The 17,161-nt window shown below is 32.8% G+C and overlaps 3 protein-coding genes across 13 annotated transcripts in view; 1 reads left to right on the forward strand and 2 right to left on the reverse strand.

Moving 5' to 3' along the window:
• Positions 1-532: 532 nt before the first annotated feature.
• On the reverse strand, positions 533-6,114 carry LOC106615317 (uncharacterized). The gene is made up of 12 exons (XM_014231493.3): positions 5,418-6,114; positions 4,998-5,124; positions 4,764-4,923; positions 4,400-4,699; positions 4,132-4,293; positions 3,966-4,068; positions 3,190-3,909; positions 2,875-2,978; positions 2,697-2,786; positions 2,501-2,564; positions 2,332-2,436; positions 533-2,259 (listed from the first exon to the last, which is right to left on the reverse strand). The coding sequence occupies exons 1-12, from the start codon at positions 5,572-5,574 to the stop codon at positions 1,664-1,666; spliced, it is 2,688 nt and encodes an 895-aa protein (XP_014086968.3). The 5' UTR covers positions 5,575-6,114; the 3' UTR covers positions 533-1,663.
• Positions 6,115-7,175: 1,061 nt separating this feature from the next.
• Positions 7,176-8,092, reverse strand: LOC106615280 (uncharacterized). Its single transcript, XM_014231423.3, has 4 exons — positions 7,956-8,092; positions 7,587-7,880; positions 7,389-7,496; positions 7,176-7,325 (listed from the first exon to the last, which is right to left on the reverse strand). The coding sequence occupies exons 1-4, from the start codon at positions 8,019-8,021 to the stop codon at positions 7,281-7,283; spliced, it is 513 nt and encodes a 170-aa protein (XP_014086898.1). The 5' UTR covers positions 8,022-8,092; the 3' UTR covers positions 7,176-7,280.
• Positions 8,093-10,802: 2,710 nt separating this feature from the next.
• Pvr (PDGF- and VEGF-receptor related) overlaps positions 10,803-17,161 on the forward strand; it is a 53,650-nt gene continuing 47,291 nt past the window's right edge. For 8 of the 11 annotated variants that reach the window (XM_036366369.2, XM_036366368.2, XM_036366366.2 and 5 more), the window contains exons 1-2: positions 10,803-10,909; positions 12,310-12,803. The gene's annotated coding sequence lies outside the window, so the exon portion shown is untranslated. The remainder of the gene's footprint in view (positions 10,910-12,309; positions 12,804-17,161) is intronic. The other 3 variants (XM_070107463.1, XM_070107464.1, XM_070107462.1) reach the window with 2 other exon arrangements.

Raw genomic sequence — 17,161 nt, forward strand, 5'->3', positions numbered from 1 at the left:
AAATATAAAATTAGACAAGTTTTAATTAACTTTTTTTTTCAAAATTAAAAAAAAATATTTTTTTTTGCAAGAAATTGTTTTAAGCAAATCATTATAATTAATATATTATTTGACAGAACAAACGCTCTTCCCAGCTGACTGTCTGCAAGTAGATTTCCATCCAGACAACAAGAATCAGCTACACTAATAAAGTTAATTTTTGAAAATAAGTTGATATCCGAGGCCTTTTCAATATGCTGTTGAATTTTATCGCCTTTTCTCCCTGTGCTTTGTAAATCTAATTTTTTATTGCCCTTTAAGCAATTCATTTTGCTGTAATGAACGTTGTCTGTCACCATGTCGTGCTAATAAAGTCAGACAATTGGTTAAATCCCACAGTTTTGCTTACATATACATATATAGTATAAACATATACACGAAGTAACATGTTCGTTGTTGGAGTAACGAAGATTCAACCATTTGCTGTAGTAAGTGTGCTCAGTTAGATTTTCCATAGCTTTGTTTATGCTTTCATTTGAATAAATGCAACGCCTTAAAGTAATGCAAACACTTTATTGTTAAATTTTATTTGATAAACATTTATAGTAATTGCTAACTCTATGTACTTGTGGATTGTTGTAGGGGTAGGCGAGGTCATCGAAAATTTTTTAAAAGAAAAATGTGTGTTTGTAATGGAATTCAAAAGCTAGGTTTCTGTTGTGTGCAATATGTGTACTTATGTATCATTTATAGAACAATTTAGTTTTAAGCTATTTTTTTTAGCAAATTTCGTTTTTTTAAAGATTAACTGTTCTATTTCGAGTAAAACTTCAACTTTTTCTCTTTGATTAAATTTCATATGGGATAAGAGTATATGGTATGTTACGTAACTCATATTATTTCAATTAATTGAGAAATTTACCACACTTAAGTTAACCTAGTTAACGGTTAAACAATAAACTAAACATTATAGTTATTTTGATTTCTTTACCAGCAAAATGAAAAAGTTGTAAAGCTTTCGGCGCAGTCACACATCGAATATGTTAGTTAAAGCGAAGCACAGTTGGTTCGTGGCCATCTGTATCAAAAAACATGAAATTTTTTTAACTTCTCCAACTATTTGCTGGTAAAAAGATTCTGCTTGCATATCGAATATCGTAAAATAATAACATAACACTAAGTTCAGACAGCATTAATTTCTAAGCAGTTAAAGATGCGTACATAAATGTATACAAAATATATATATATATATATACATATATACGCACACATATGTTAATGAAGTTGTGCAAATATTAGAATTAAATAGTCATAAATATAGAAATTATATTTAGAATGTTTGACTGGACAAAAGTGCTTTAAAAATAATTTTTTTTTGTTTTTGTTTTATAAAAATGCAACTTGATTTTTAATGTGCAACTTCTTAGTTTTTTCCAAATTATATATTTTTTAATCACAGTATTATCCAGTTAAACCGTTATAACTTCAAATAATCATGAACTCATATGCACAGTATATTTTATGTCCTTACTAAAATTATTCATTAAACGCAAAATGAAATATCTAAAATGTTTCAGTTTTGTTTCAAATTTCATATAGAATTTAAGTTATGTACAAGAATGATATAACTCGCTTTTGCATCGCTTTACATTGCAAATATTTATTTTAAAGTGTCACATCATAATTAAATCCACGTTGGATTGCCGCGAAATTTACCACGAAATCCGCCACGCATACCACCACCACCACCAACACCGCCGCCGCCGCCGCCTCTGCCACCACGATTGTAATACGGGCTGCCGGCGTGTCCGCCACGTGGTGGCCGTGGAAATCTGTCATTGCGAAATTGATTTTGTTGCGGCGAATTTCCCCAGCCTGGCGCACCGCCACCACGACCGCCGCGCATATTTGAATTCATCGGAAAATTATTAAAAGGTAATGGAAAGGGTGGGCGCGGAGGTGGCGGCACACCAGCACGCCCATTGTTATCGTTATGCCAGCTGTTTTGATTCCACATTTCCTGCTGTTGCATTTCCATATTCATGCCAATATTTTGTGGTTCGTAGCTGGGCATTGGCGCTTGACCCAACTGATTGTTGTTCCAGACAGGTTGCGGTATATATTCCGGCGGTGTTTCTAATAAAGCCGGTCTTGTGGCACCAGCCGCACCTAAGGATTCGTCGTCGATATGCTCTTTGGAAATATCGATTTGTAAGCCATCACCACTACCAATTGATTGCTGTGAACTATCAAGCTGATCACTTTGCTGCTCATTTACTTCTGTTGATGGTATAATAAATAAATTGTGTTACATTTGTAAGAGTTTTTGAAAGTACTATAAGTAAAGCAAACCTCTTAATATATCATCGAGATCTTCATCGGACATGTCCATATCGATCACCATATCGGAGGGATCATAGCGTGCACTTCCAGCATCTTCCTTGTCTGACGACGAGCCTGCAATAATACATAGGTAGAATTTAGAGTTGGCGTATTCATTTCGTTGTAAATACAAACTTACTGGCATTGCTTTTTTGTGGCGAACTCGTCTTCTTCTGCAGACTAGAAGGTGGTGGGGCCATTAACTGTAGATATTACAAATGAAAACAATATTATTTTTCTTATACTTTTTAAGTAATTGAAAACTTAGCAAAATGTATAATTTAAACTTGTATCTCGCATTATTATTATTTGAATTATGAATGTACAATACGTACTCCATGTTTGGACGTTACATCAGTAGACTCCAAAGCCAACCCTGGCAAAGCACGATAGTCAACATCGCCGGATGTATTTTCCAGGAAATTCTACGAATGTAATAATTACAAATCGATATATCGATATTTTAAAATCATTTTTGTGTTGTTTGTTAAAATTAAAATTTTTTAAATTTACCGGATCCTGCGATAGCCAAGATTTTTTGTCGCCATCATTGCCACCTGGTGAGCCGGTTAGCGAAATCAAATTCCTATGATCTATATCCAACTGACGTGATTTCTCTGTAAGCCAAAAATAATTTGTATTATAAAAGGAAAAGTGCCACAATTTTTTGTTACTACGCAACCATGACGTACCGGATTGACATCCGGCATAGTAGCTCACAACAAACAAGTTTCTAATGCTGTTTCAATAATTTAAAACAAATTATAAAATTAAAGAAACAAGCAACACAAAAAATATTTTTGCTAGAAAAAAAGAAATACCACCAACCTTTGCTCAGACCTAATTTTACACCCAAATCGGCACTAGGCACATCGAATGCTAATTGTCGATGATCAACATCTTGTTGCGATACCAAAAGATTGCTCGTGTGATGCTCGCTGTACTCGATGGTCGTGCCAGCTCCACTACTAGCTTCACGCTCAAAATGTGGCGGTGAAACCGGTGTATCTATGCTATCACGTGTATATGAAGAGTTTGATAAATTAGAATTGTCTACGGATGTCCACGACAAATTCATATTCCATGTTGAATTGAAATCATCACTGCCGTTATTAGATGTACGTGACACTCCACTGATGCCATTGCCACCGCTAACATTGTCTATAATATTTAAATTAGGCATTGGCGGCGGTGGCATTAGCGGTTGTCCACCTATAATAGTATTATTACTAACGGAACCACCCGCACCACCGCTTCTATGATAACCACTATCAGGCGTATAGCTTGAGTTGTAATCGTGATGTATCCCATTATTTCCACCAAAGAGTGTAGTCGCGGGTGGCGGTAATAAACCACCATATTGTTGAGCTGAGCGAGCGAGTGATGTGTAGCCCGATTCAACTGGAGGCACTGGCAGAGGATTTAAGCCTGGTATGGAAATGTTGGTGCTGCTGGAAAAAGCGGTTATTGGTTCAGGTTTATAATATTCCGTGCTGGAACTATAGCTCTCATCATCTGAACGAGAACCTATTACCTCAATTGGCTGACCTGAAGATGTATGAAAGAATTTTAGAACAAAACGAATATAATTGTATTATACATACTTGATTTGTTTGAATTGTCGTCTCGCTTAAAGTCATTTATGTCAAAGGGTAATTTCCCATCTAAATAGCTTGAATAACCATTGATTGAATTTTTAAATAAATTCTGAAAATATATTTAAATTGTTTAATATAGAAGAATGTTTAAAAGAAAATACGTTCAAATTACAATTGAGATCGGTGTTTGGTCATCCGGTAGTTGTAGATCTGCGTCGGGTTCAGGTGACGGCGCATTTATGTCCGGCGATGGTATAGGGCTAGGCAAGTTGGGTGTGATTTCATCCAATTTCTTCTTCACAAGTTTTATGCGACTACCAAAGTTTTTATACGCCTAAGAAAACAAAACAAATAGCCAAATTAAAAATATGTTTTTTATATGTATATGTACAAAATATATATAATTTATAGTAAATACGGTTAGCACAATTTACACTTACGCTAACGACCACCTTTACTTCTCCACGTTGATTTGTATAGAATTTAATAGATGTATCGAGATTACTTAGCACCGCTTTGCGGCTACGAATCTCGGCTTGTAAGTGCTTACTATATGCTTCCGCGTAAGTTGTGTACCGTTCGATTTCTTTTTCAATATCGTCTGAATGGCTTTTGTCTTTTATTTGTTGTTTTATCAACTCGATATCACAATTAGGTGCTTTCGGTAATTTTTTAAAACTGTTATCTGTCGCCAAAGAAAGTTCGACACATTCGCGTATATTGGCTATAAGTGGGCCATTCTATTACAATAAGAAATAAATTTTTATTTGTATGTTAGGTATATTTAACTTTTCAAAAACAAACCGTATAATCATCTGAGGATTCTACAGTAACTGTTTGCGCTTTTTTCGGTGGATTTATATTTAATAAGCCGCTTAAATCGCTCAGATACTCTTCACTGTATATGTCTCGTTGTTCCCAAATGCTGAATATGCGTAGAACTTTGCCTTTTACCTTTTCATCTCTACAGGAAAGAGGGTATAGTTAGTTAAAATTATTAACTTTATATGTTTTATATACATATGTATGTGTACATACCTGACCATGGTCGTTGCTCTCTGTAAAGCGGTGGCCCAACTTTCAACAAACTCATACCGTTTCCGTTTACTATTTTGTATGACATCGTTAGCCAGATAGAATAAAGTAAGCCTGTGTTCCACACGTACTTTAATGAAATTAAGGAAAATGTACAAATACAAAATTGTGATATACATACGTGACCAGGAAATATGGTCTTTGAGCCATGTAATACTTTTTTAAAAAAATATGAGTGAATATTTCTAACAAGATTCTTAAATCATTGTTGTAACACGCTTATGTTACGTTTATTTGGCTCAAAACTTGGAATTGCTTTACATATCTGGCCGTTCACATTTCAAAATTTTGAGTCCATCAAACTCCCAAATTACATCAATTATATAAAAAATATAAGAAGCGTCAATTGTAAATTAAACAAACCTCTCTTAAACACATTCAACCAGCAGGATACAATCTTTTTGTGGTGATTACGTTGTTGTAGACACCAAGCTGACATTTGCTGTATGCCTTCCTGGGTATCCTTGAGTGCCTCCAGGCGTGTCTCGAAGAAGTCATCATCGAAAGTATCTGCACTCATTTTTAGGACATTGGTTTCTATCAACTAATATTTAGTATATGCAACTTTCAATCAACAGCAAATATATAACACAAAACTAATACAACAATTTACGCGCGTTTTCCAATTACTTCGCAATGCGTCTTTACTTATTTTCGCGTTATTGTTGACATTATTCTCGTTGATATTTATGCTTGGCATAGGACACAACAGCGAGTAAGCAATGTGCCAGGAGCGCACTAGACCCGATAACACTTTTCTTCTTTTTTTTTTTAATTTGCAATAGCACCCTTTCACTCTTCACTTCAAACTATTGTATATATTTTTCCTTCCTCCTTTCGCAACGACGCGCTTTTCACGATTATTTTTCAGTTATTTACGGCACGCTTCCATAATTTCTTGCAACGATTATGTATTCTCCGTAGGATTCTAGGTATTTGTCAAGGAATTTCTACTAATAAATTACACTTTAACTATGAGAAAAACAAGAAATTATATTCCTTAATTCACAAAACTAGAAAGATTTGTAGCGCCATGTTTTCCATTCTTCTGACAGCCGGAGAATAAATCGACAGAGTTGTATTTGGGCTTCTGAGCAATAATTTATAACAGTAATATTATGGCAGACATGACATTTTAATCACATTGAAAGAGATAGCTTTCATATGTACTTTTAAATTTGCTGTGAATAACCGGACTTTGAACTAAATAAACAATCATTTGCATGATGACGGAGCTAATTATTTTTAAAAACCTACTCAATTAATGACGCAAATATGTTGGCTTAAAATCACTAACCACTCTTACTGTTATATGACAATATAACAGTTACTGATGGAGGCATTCCGAAGTTTGACAGCTGATTTATTCAATTGAAACTTCCGCTTTTGCATATTCTATTTAGAATTTTGCACTCCAGTTAACAGGAAATTAAATTACAGTACATCCAGCAAATATTATTGAAAGTGTTTAAGTTTGAAATATTACTATATTTCTGTTCTAATAACACAGTGTAACTGAACAGTAACTTCACTTTGATAAAAGTGTTTTGCTCGTTAACAAAAATAAGATTATTAACAATTGAGTGTAATACTTTTGATAAGCGAAGTGTAGTATTGTTGCGAATTCGTTGACGTTTCTCGTGTGCAAATAGTATGATTACTTTCATCAATGAACCCAAGTCCTGCTTTTGTTATGCGCTAATTTCTTAAAAGAATTCTTCAGGCTAACCCCAAAGGTAAATATTTTTGTTACTCATGGATGAATGCATGAACATACATATACATATGTACATGTATAGAGATGAGTTATTTACATATTTATGAATAAAAGTTTATCAGATTTTTTATATCCGCATTACAATCGGATGTTCTAACCTCACTTATTTTATGTAGTATCTTAGTTTTCTGTCAGGGTCTTTTAATTGTAGTAGTGTATCGAACTATTTGATTACGGCGGACATTGGGAACTTTTCTGATAAGGGATATGGGCATTAATACATATGTACATTTCCAAAACAATCAAAACTATTTGAGATACATATGTTTTTTTCTGTTACAACTTCAAAGCCCTCTCGCTACATATTAAACTGACGTATTTTAACAAAACAAAAGAAAACAATGTAACTTTTTTTGAATTGCTTGTATTTATTAACATATACTTTTTTTTAATTAAAAGCAATAGCCGCATTAAATATTTCCTTATTGGATTACACTGCAGTAACCGCCTTAGCTTTTTGAAATTTCAAGCTCAACGTGGAAGCATGATTTACCCTTAAAATATATAAAACTGTTAATTAAACATCACACTTGAGCAAATTAAATTAAATATCTTACAGTGTCGTGTGTAATATCCGAATCGACAATAATATTGCCTTTGGCCATGCTCAGCATTGCCTTGTATTTGGACAAATCTACGCGGTGATCGTTTCCGCAGATTTTCTCCTAGATTTTCAGAAAATTACAAATGTTATTATATTATTTATATGTAGATTTATATAATATATACTCATATAATTGTGTATGGATACTCACCGCTGGTACTGGGCAACTGGCCGGAGCACCAAATAGTTTTAACATATCCTTTGCTTCATTCGAAACATGTTCTGCGGCAGCGCAAAGGTCGAATTTGCCCTCCTTTAAGACAATACCATCCTTTTGAACTTTAAACTTCGATACAGCTGTATTGAAGGCTTTGTTTGTTACGCAGCCCGAAGGCACAATTTCACAGTTTTTATTAAGTTTCACAGCAAAAGCATCATCCAGCATAATAATAGCATCAGGTCCGGCACAATTTTCCACCTTTACAATTCGAGCCTTGTAACCATTCTGCGACAGTTTCGTTAGTTCAAAAGTTAAAAAATATTGTACATCAATATTGATTTTATTTTACGTCAAACTTACGCAAGCCATAGCGATTTCGAATGCTACGGCGAAGATCAGTAAAATGAAAGAACTAATAGCAGCCATGTTTTAAACCCTTAGATTCTGCTCTTTTTGATCAATAGCGTAGAATTATAAAAAGTTGAAAGCTAAAAGTAAGTGTGCGCGGCAACATTTATATAGTTGCGTAGTGTCGTAATTCGGACGGGACTAACCATCCGTCAAATGGTTGGTAATTATTTCAAAATTATTCGGCATTTGAATATTGCAATCACTGATCGTTCAGGTTAATTGTGCATACTGATAATGATTACACTGAACGGAGCACAGTCAAAACAAAAATCATCAGCCGTCCACCAACTCTTTTATGAGCTTTTAAATGTATTTTTCTATGTATATATTTTTGCAAAGTTGATTACAAGCAAAATAAAATAAAAAACCATAATAATGAAATACAACCAACACCGCAGTTAGAGTGATTCCTATTGCCGATAATGTTGCATTATTTCAAATTGCCTACACGCTAGCCGCTATTAATTGAGCGTTACAAATATATATCGCTTCTAAACGAGGTATATACATATATCCGTTACATTTATTCAAATGTGTTAACAAAGTTTCGAGAGTCGCCTTTAGATCTTTTTAGATACGCGCTCTTTTATGAATGGCGCAGGTGGCATTTAACAAAAATATGATGATTATATAAATATATACTGTTTTTTAAATTACTCGCTAAACATTCACATTTTAATATATAGGTATATAGGTATATTTGAAAGCGTATTTCATAGATATAGTCGAGAGACGTAATTAAGGGGCTTAGAATCGGTCGGAGAGATCAACAATTAAAATTTGTTATCATTAATGTAAAAATAACTGGATTTGTAATTAACAGGTGTTCAATTAAAATTATTATTTTAGGTTTAATTTATAACAACTAACTGCTGTTTTAAATATTACATTATTGCTAAATTGCAACCAGAGTGACATGAAAGCTTAATGTGCTTAAAAAATGCAAATTGTCTTGTATAGATATTTAACTTCGTGCATTGAAGGTTCAAAAATGTTGAGCTTTTGTATAAGCTACCAAAGCCTCTTGTAGCTGTTTTTTGAAAGCAGCTCTTTAATAAATCATTGCCTGTCTAAAAACTGCCAACCATAATGACTTTTCGATTCCATGTATAAAGTTGAACGAAAACGTGTGTGAATTTAGTTGGTCTCGCGATTAAATTGTAATTTTTAGGTTATGTATAACTGCACGACTAGCGCGAATGCTCTAAAGTCAAAATTAGTGCATTCAGTTTTTTAAAAGATAATGAAAAACAAAACTATTTAACGAAGATTAACGACTTATATATAGCCATTATTTGGTTCATAGTTAGATACCATGACATGATTTTTCTGAAACTTATTTCAGAGGAAGGCTTATGTTATGGCATAAAGATAAAATAATATAATACGGAAAAATCTTTAATGCGGTTAAATAATGATGATTGATTCGTTTAAGGAGCTGCCTGAAAGTTTTGTGTCAAAGAATGTTTATAAAATGTATTATATTAATTACTCTGCTCTGATGCTGGATCGTGATAAATTTGCAGTGGATCGTAATTTAGTTAAGACTGGAGCAATCTATATCTGAATTTCTAAAAACTCTTTTTAAGCACTAAGTTTCATTAAGAAGTTACATGAGTTTCACGGCTTCGAAAAAAAAAATTGTTTATTGTCTTATTTAATTCTACAAGTATAATAACATATCACTAGAATATTGTCTTAAGCTCTCAAGTTGATCCGATTAATAGTTTTGTAGATTTCGCGCTCGAGATCAGCTACATATACATATAGTCACTTAAAACTTTAAACGCGTTTTTCTCAAAACTTTGTCTTCAAAGTCGGTTGCCAAGATTACTCGCGAACTACTCAATCTGTCTTAATGAAATTTTACATAGATATATAATTTACAAGGTCTTGAACGAAGGAGTTTGTTTCGTGCAATAACAACGATTTAAAAAAAAAAGACGTCGAGAAATTTTTAACAAAATTTGTATTTTTGTGTAAAAATGTCTGTCAAAAACACAATTTTCACATTTTTGTTTTTGCTTCGAGCAATTCCTAGTTTATTGACAATATTCCATTTTTTGCTCGAGGAAACCCATATAACCCCATATAATATAAATTAAGATTAGTCTTTTTACTCAATATAATCGAACTTTTACAAAAGGTAAAGGATCAATATTGACTAGGACTGACCTTAGTCGTAAAGAAACAGCTGTCAAAGACACACTAATTGACATATAGAGATCAAACTTCAAATGAACATATAAAAAGTTTATAGCAATATAGGAACAAAATATGTATCAATGGAGTCTGCGCGCGCAGTTTAAATGAACCAGTCTGAGTCAATTTTGATCTCGATCATATATAATTTAAATATCTGAGTTTCATGTCTCATCTTTTATGTCCGATCTTTAATTAAATTGATGCCTGTTTCATTAAAATTTTATTAACATTCTACTAAACAATCAGATCTATCGCGATCCTCTCTATCTTTATATGACCTTTTGTGTATCGCTTGCAACAAATACACATTAACTTTTCCTGCAGCAGCGCTTGCATATTAAAATTGCAGCGAATGCAACAAAAACATAGCATTCGTTCCACACTTGCAGCAAGTACACGAACCAACGGAAACCGCTGCTTGTGCACATTGCTTGCAGTCGAGACACGAACGCAAATGAAGGCGATGATAAATACGCTAAAAAACTATATACACGAACAAAAATATATGCATATTTGTAGTGGTGTACGATTTGGGGGCATTTTGGTTGCGAAAGAGTTTGTTATTAAAGCGATGAACAGTTGAGCAGCGGAATTCAAAGTGTTTATTACGGAAGCGGACTCGCGCAAAGCGACGGTGCAATTCATAGAATAGTGAAATATACAAATTAACGCGACTATTAAACTGTCAATACACAGTGGTAATGATTACGTCTAATTTATTGTGAAATATAATATAAAACTACATTATGTACAGAGGCTTGCAGTATTGAAAAGTGTGAAAGCATTTGTGTGCACTTGTGAAATTTGCAAAACGCTAATAAAAAATTGTGTAATGAGCAATTTGGCGCAAAATTTGACAGCTGCAATTTGTTTGAGTTGTTGTCTTCGATGTTTTATGCATATTTATTAGAAATTGTGCGCATTTCAAAAATTGCAAATTTTTCGTATTTTTATACCAAATATTATAAACTTGAACTTGTGTTATGTGTGTAATTGAGCGCCTTAAGAAACATATGCGTTATTAGACAACATGCTATATAAAATGGAAATAAAAATATGCTTATACTTACAATAAAGCTGTATCCACAGGTGGTTTCGCTGTTAAGTGCGCTACATGCAAACACACATATACACATATGTATGTGTGTCATTTGTCTTTTCATTTAAGCGGTTTTGCTGATTACTATCAATTACTTTTATTCTCGAGTGTTCGTAACTTTTATTGTGCTTCGCTATTTAACTGTTTTGTATTCTGCTTAGTGTTGTGTTTGTTAGATAGTAGATATTAATATTCGCGTACTTATTGAATTTCAGTGAAGTATTTCACTCATTGAAGACGTGCTACGGCAAAGTATTAATAATAAACTTATGAAGAAATACTAGTACATATGCAAGTACGTATGAATATACGGTAGATTTGTGATAATATATGTATGTACATACCTGTGTGTAAGTTGGACATACATGCGTCAGCAATAAGCTGTTCGATGACGGTGTATTGTTGATTGGTTATGATTGACAGAGTGTCACTCGGAAGCTAATCATACCGGAAGGACAACAAATGTTCATATATGTCTGCATGACATATTTATTTAAGGCATGTTGACCAAAAACAAACAAACATTAGCGGCAGTAGAAAAAATTTTGTGTGTAAATTGCGCAATTTTTTAAATATTAATAAAATTACTATGAATATTTAACAATTTATTTTTTATTATATTATATATATTATTATCAATATTTTTACATATATAAGGCATATATATTGTGCTTAGACTGAAAAATTACGTTTATACACACTCTTATATTTATTAGCCAAACCATACATATGTGTACATATGTATGTAAATGTTAGTTCAGTATATTTAACACATTTTTCCGTACTCAGTTCTTACCTTCTCGCTTAACTTTATTTGCGCATGATTCATCCACTCCAATCCAATATGAGTGTGTTTGTTGCTTAGTGGTAGCAGTCAAAGTCATTTCAGTCAGATGCTTCACCGTTTCCGTTGTACTTGTAAGCCGTATACAAGCATATACATATGTATATGGTATTTTATTGCATTTCATTTTGTGAACTGTCTCATTTTACCTCAAGTTAAATAACAAAACTGAAACAAATAAAGCAAAACATGTTAACAATACGCATACAATTTCAATAAAAAAAAACTAAAAATGGAAAAAGTATTTAAAATCGTAAGAGAATGAATTGAAAACAAAACGGGTAATAAGTTAATCATTAAACATTCTTTCTTTTGCTTTACCGTTCGTACACACGTTTGTTAACTGCTTAAATTTTGGTCAAATCAGATTGCAGTGAGAGTAAGAAAGCGTTGTAAAAAGGCACGATTTCGTTAAATGCAGCGAGTGAAATAAAAAACTGTGTATTACTACTACCTGCTTTCGAAAGGTTAAAAACACGCTTATGTGTACAACTTTATAACTATATACATACGAAACACATACAAACAGCTTCTTTTGTGCTATAGAACGAGTTTATATGCGCGTTTGTCTGTTATTGACCGCTGGCGAGTCACCAATTGTTGAGCTTTTTCACGGTTATTGACAGTCATTTATATACTGTTTGCATTGGTAAGTAAAAGAAAAAACTTAATTTTTTAAAACTAATTCATAAAATATTTTATAATTTTTTTTATAAATCTTTAGTTTTATAATTGCCAAAAGCAATGTTATTTAAAATTTGTATGTTGTCAAAAGCAAGTACTTATTACAACAAAAATATATGCTATTATGTCATTTTTCATATAAAAGTAATGTCAGTATACATGAAAAGTAAAATAATATTCCAGTTTTTATTACAACAAAAAATAAATTCTGTTATGATATTTTTCACAAAAAAGTGACGTCAGTTTACAGCAAAGTAAAAAAAAAAATACACTCCACGACCATAAGGTTATCAAAACCCTAAACAGCTACCCAAAATGCGCAATATGCACAATTATTCTGGTTACTAAGTTCTAAAATTATGACAGCAAACACCACATATGATGGATCTCTCTGCACATATTTACTTTTTCTGGTAAAGTCATTTTGAGGATTACATATATACATATACATGCATACATACATAAGTACATCTGCTAGTAACTCATTTGAAATTCGTGCAAACAAAATATTGTACCATTTAAGAACCAAATTAATATTGCGTTCTTGACGCACTTTGCAGTTAATCAACGGTTTTTGCTTTTGGCTCCCAATTCGCTAAATGCAAATGTAATTTTGTTACGCTCTTAACAATTTACACATATGTCGGTATTTAAATTAAGTATAAGTATACATATAAAATCGCATTTATTTGCTTGGTTGTTGTGTTTGTTTGTTTTTGCACTTAGTTAAGAACACACAAACACACATTTCCAATATGCTGACAAACAGAGATGATCTCATTTGGTACTTGCTTTGCTCATACTTCGGGCACACTCAAATACCCAGATGCATATATGAGTACAACTACAAATATCTTCTCAATATATTATATTTTGCATACATGTATATTACATACAGATATGGCAAAGCCTATAGCAATAAATTTTAAGCGAATTTTTGCAAATATTTTTAATTACTTTTTCTTTTCTAGTTTTTGCAAAAATTAGAACTTTACCGTTTTATAAATGGTTTGAGAGAATTTGCGTACGTACTCACATATTTTATTAATATGTCACAAATGTTATCGGTAAAAACGACTATATACCTATATATATATACGAGCGTTTGCAAGCTTAATAAATAAAGTCAATAACTTTGTGTAATTAAATTTGTTATTGAAATTATTTTTACCTTAAAAATTTTAAAATTTTATTATTCGTTCGAATTATTTGCAAACGAAGTTACTTGCGTAATTTACATACATACATGTATGCGTGGAAATATACATAACATATGTACAATACATATAAAAAGACAGAGCATTCAGTTTGTATGGCAGCTATAGAATATAGTGATCTGATCTGAACAATTTGTTTGGAGATTGTACTGTTGCTGCTTGTTTCGTGAAGATATCTCGTCAAATAAAAAATGTTTTCATACAAGAATTTGATATTAATCGGTCCCTTTGTGTGGCAGCTACATATATTATTTTATAGGGGTTCGATATCGGCGGTTCTAACAAATGCAACTTCTTGGGCAGAAAAATACTTTTGTAAATTTTCCGATCGATATCTCCAAAACAGAGAGACTAGTTCGCTTTAATATAGACGGGCAGACAGACATACATGGCTAAATCGACTCAGCTCGTATATATATATATTCTTTGGTTCTCTGACGCTTCCTTTTGGGTGTTACCAACATCGTGGCAAACTTAATATACCCTGTTCAGGGTATACATATATATTTGTAACAGTGTTGTGTTATTTTCGCTGTTTTTTTTTTTAATTTTCTACTAGTTCCCAACCTCAAAACTACTTGTCTTGCACCAATATTAAGTAATAGTGATATTCTTAAGCTTTTATATTAAAAAAAAAGTTAATGAATTTTGTGATTTACAGATATTTATTAAGTGTATTGAACGTATGTATTTCTGCGCATTCATATATTATACTTTCAAGCACAATCTCAATAATTTTCAAACCCAACGGACACTCTCTTTTTCATATATCGCAGAAATATTCGAAGAATACCGAATTCAACTGAACCGGAATGAGATAAAACTTTAGCTATTATCAGTAAGGAAGTATTCGAAAATTGCCGTTTGTCTTAAAATCCAAACTGCCTTACGAATGCATGTTGCTTTGTGATAAATAATCAAAACTTAAGTGAAAAAAATATAAACATATTTGATACGTTGCTATATAAGCGATAAGTTATGCTGGGGCGTTGGGAATAATTCATTGAAATCGGAATGAATGAACGATAAAAGTCACAATCGTTAATTTTTATTTATTCCTTCAAAAAAATTTCGCTTGTGGAGGACTTGTTTACTCATTGCGCGATTTGCTGCTGATTGTATGAAATTGATTTGTGTCGGCTGTGAGACCGCTACTTAGTAAAAAGAACTACTAAAGCGCTACTTGGTAATCAAAGAGCTGTAGCAACAACAACAAAATGGAATAAATAATTATTATTATAAGAAAGAAAATCAAGTAAGGAAGAACCAAGTTCGGGCGTAACCGAACATTTTATACTCTTGCAACGTATAAGTATACCTCAAAGGCACCATTTGTGTTAAGTTTTATCCGAATATATTCATTGGTGCTTGATTTGTGTACTGGAAAGTGAATCATATGGAATTTAAAATTGTGCTATATGAGAAGTAGGCGTGGTTGTAGTCCGATTACGTCCATTTTCACAATGTGACATAGGATCATAAGGGTTATATTAACTACCGAATTTAGTTGAAATTGGTCGAGTAGGACCGGAAATGTGTGATTTCGCCTAAATGTGGGCGGTGCCACGTTTATCTTCTTATTTTGACCCCGCTTCCTATTAAGCTCTCTTGCATCATCCTGGGGTAAAATTTATTGTCTCTGCCGCATTCGTTTATGGATTTATCGCGCTTTAAGTTGTTTTTAACGAAACCGTTATATGGGGAGAAGGCGGGGTTATAATCCAATATCATCCATTTTCACACTATCGGTAAGGGTTCTTATAGAACTTGTCTTGAGTGAATTTGGTTATTTTAGCTTCAGTGGCTTAGAAGATATGTTTATTAAACCTGTTAGAGGGCGAAGCCACAGCTTTTTCTCAAAAAAAATTTAGTACACAGGTGTCTTTCGTCACTGCAATCCCTTGTGCCAAATTACATTTTAACATCTTTATTTGGTGCTTAGATATGGCAAGTTATCGCTTGCACAGACGGACAGACAGACAGTAACTCGGAATTCAACTCCTCTCGTTATCCTGATCATTTATATAGGTATAACCCTATATCTAACTCGATTAGCTTGAGGTGATACAAACAACCGTTAGATGAACAAAACTATTATACTCTATAGCAACATGTTGCAAGAGTATAAAAACAGGGTGTGAAAACGAAAACATATGTATACTTATTTATATGTGCATTGGAATAAACACAATACTAGAAATATGAAAACAGAAAAATATGTGGTTTGGCTGAGCGCCAACAAAGCTCAAGACAATTATACTAGTCGTGAGTGATATGCACAATATTCAAAGTACGAGTATATTTATCTAATATGAAATGGATTCTTTTTCGTTTTCTTAGCGCCGGTTAATGTCTTCCGACTCAGATAGGGTCACAGTTGTTAGATCACTATGCTTTTATTAAACGTCTTAAGAAATAGTTTGCATGCTAGGAATAAAATAAGAGTAAAAAATAAGTTTAAAAATAAATAAAAAAACTTAGTTGTTTGTTATAAAAAGGCTTACCATTATTAATTAAATATTGTATATTTATACAGCGAGTTCGCTGGTGGGATTTTCTCTTCTGTGTTCGATTTATCCCACTTGTTTGTTAGAGCCACCACTCATCAAGTTCTTCATATGACATTCATCTATATATTATATTAGCGTATAATATATTATGTAAGTAGAATTTGAAGTGTCGGCAAATCTAAGTTCCCACCTTGACACTTTTATACAATCCAGAAATTTTTCGTTTTGTGTATGAAAATATTTCGATACACACATGTACTCATCTCTCTTATTCTTCGAGAAAATTTCCTCTATTCGCCGCCAAAAATGCAAGGTTAGAGTGCAAATGCCAGATCGTTAGATCGAGCTATGCTTATCACTAACTTTGTTGAAAATTTTGACTAGCGACAAAATTTTGGGTGCAAGTCAAATTTAGCTAAGGCAATTGTTGAGGATGAGAGTACTGCCTAAAGATGTTTTTTTTTTATTTTTTATTTTTATTTTGACAAATATACTCGTACTTTATTTATTGACATCGCTAAGGTTAATATGGAGGGAGCCGCTTACCGCGTAGAAACAAACCTTTTGTACCATCACAACTTTGCGATAAGCAAAAC

The sequence above is a fragment of the Bactrocera oleae genome, chromosome 3 (genome assembly GCF_042242935.1).
Source record: "Bactrocera oleae isolate idBacOlea1 chromosome 3, idBacOlea1, whole genome shotgun sequence".
NCBI lineage: Eukaryota > Metazoa > Arthropoda > Insecta > Diptera > Tephritidae > Bactrocera > Bactrocera oleae.

Coding starts and splice junctions, on each gene's coding strand:
- LOC106615317 (XM_014231493.3), bottom strand. CDS start 5,574: ATGAGTGCAGATACTTTCGATGATGACTTCTTCGAGACACGCCTGGAG. Junction 4,700..4,763: donor AATCCTCAGATGATTATACG/GTTTGTTTTTGA, acceptor TTATTGTAATAG/AATGGCCCACTTATAGCCAA. Junction 2,787..2,874: donor CTTGGCTATCGCAGGATCCG/GTAAATTTAAAA, acceptor TTACATTCGTAG/AATTTCCTGGAAAATACATC.
- LOC106615280 (XM_014231423.3), bottom strand. CDS start 8,021: ATGGCTGCTATTAGTTCTTTCATTTTACTGATCTTCGCCGTAGCATTC. Junction 7,497..7,586: donor CCAGTTGCCCAGTACCAGCG/GTGAGTATCCAT, acceptor CTGAAAATCTAG/GAGAAAATCTGCGGAAACGA. Junction 7,326..7,388: donor CGGATATTACACACGACACT/GTAAGATATTTA, acceptor ATATATTTTAAG/GGTAAATCATGCTTCCACGT.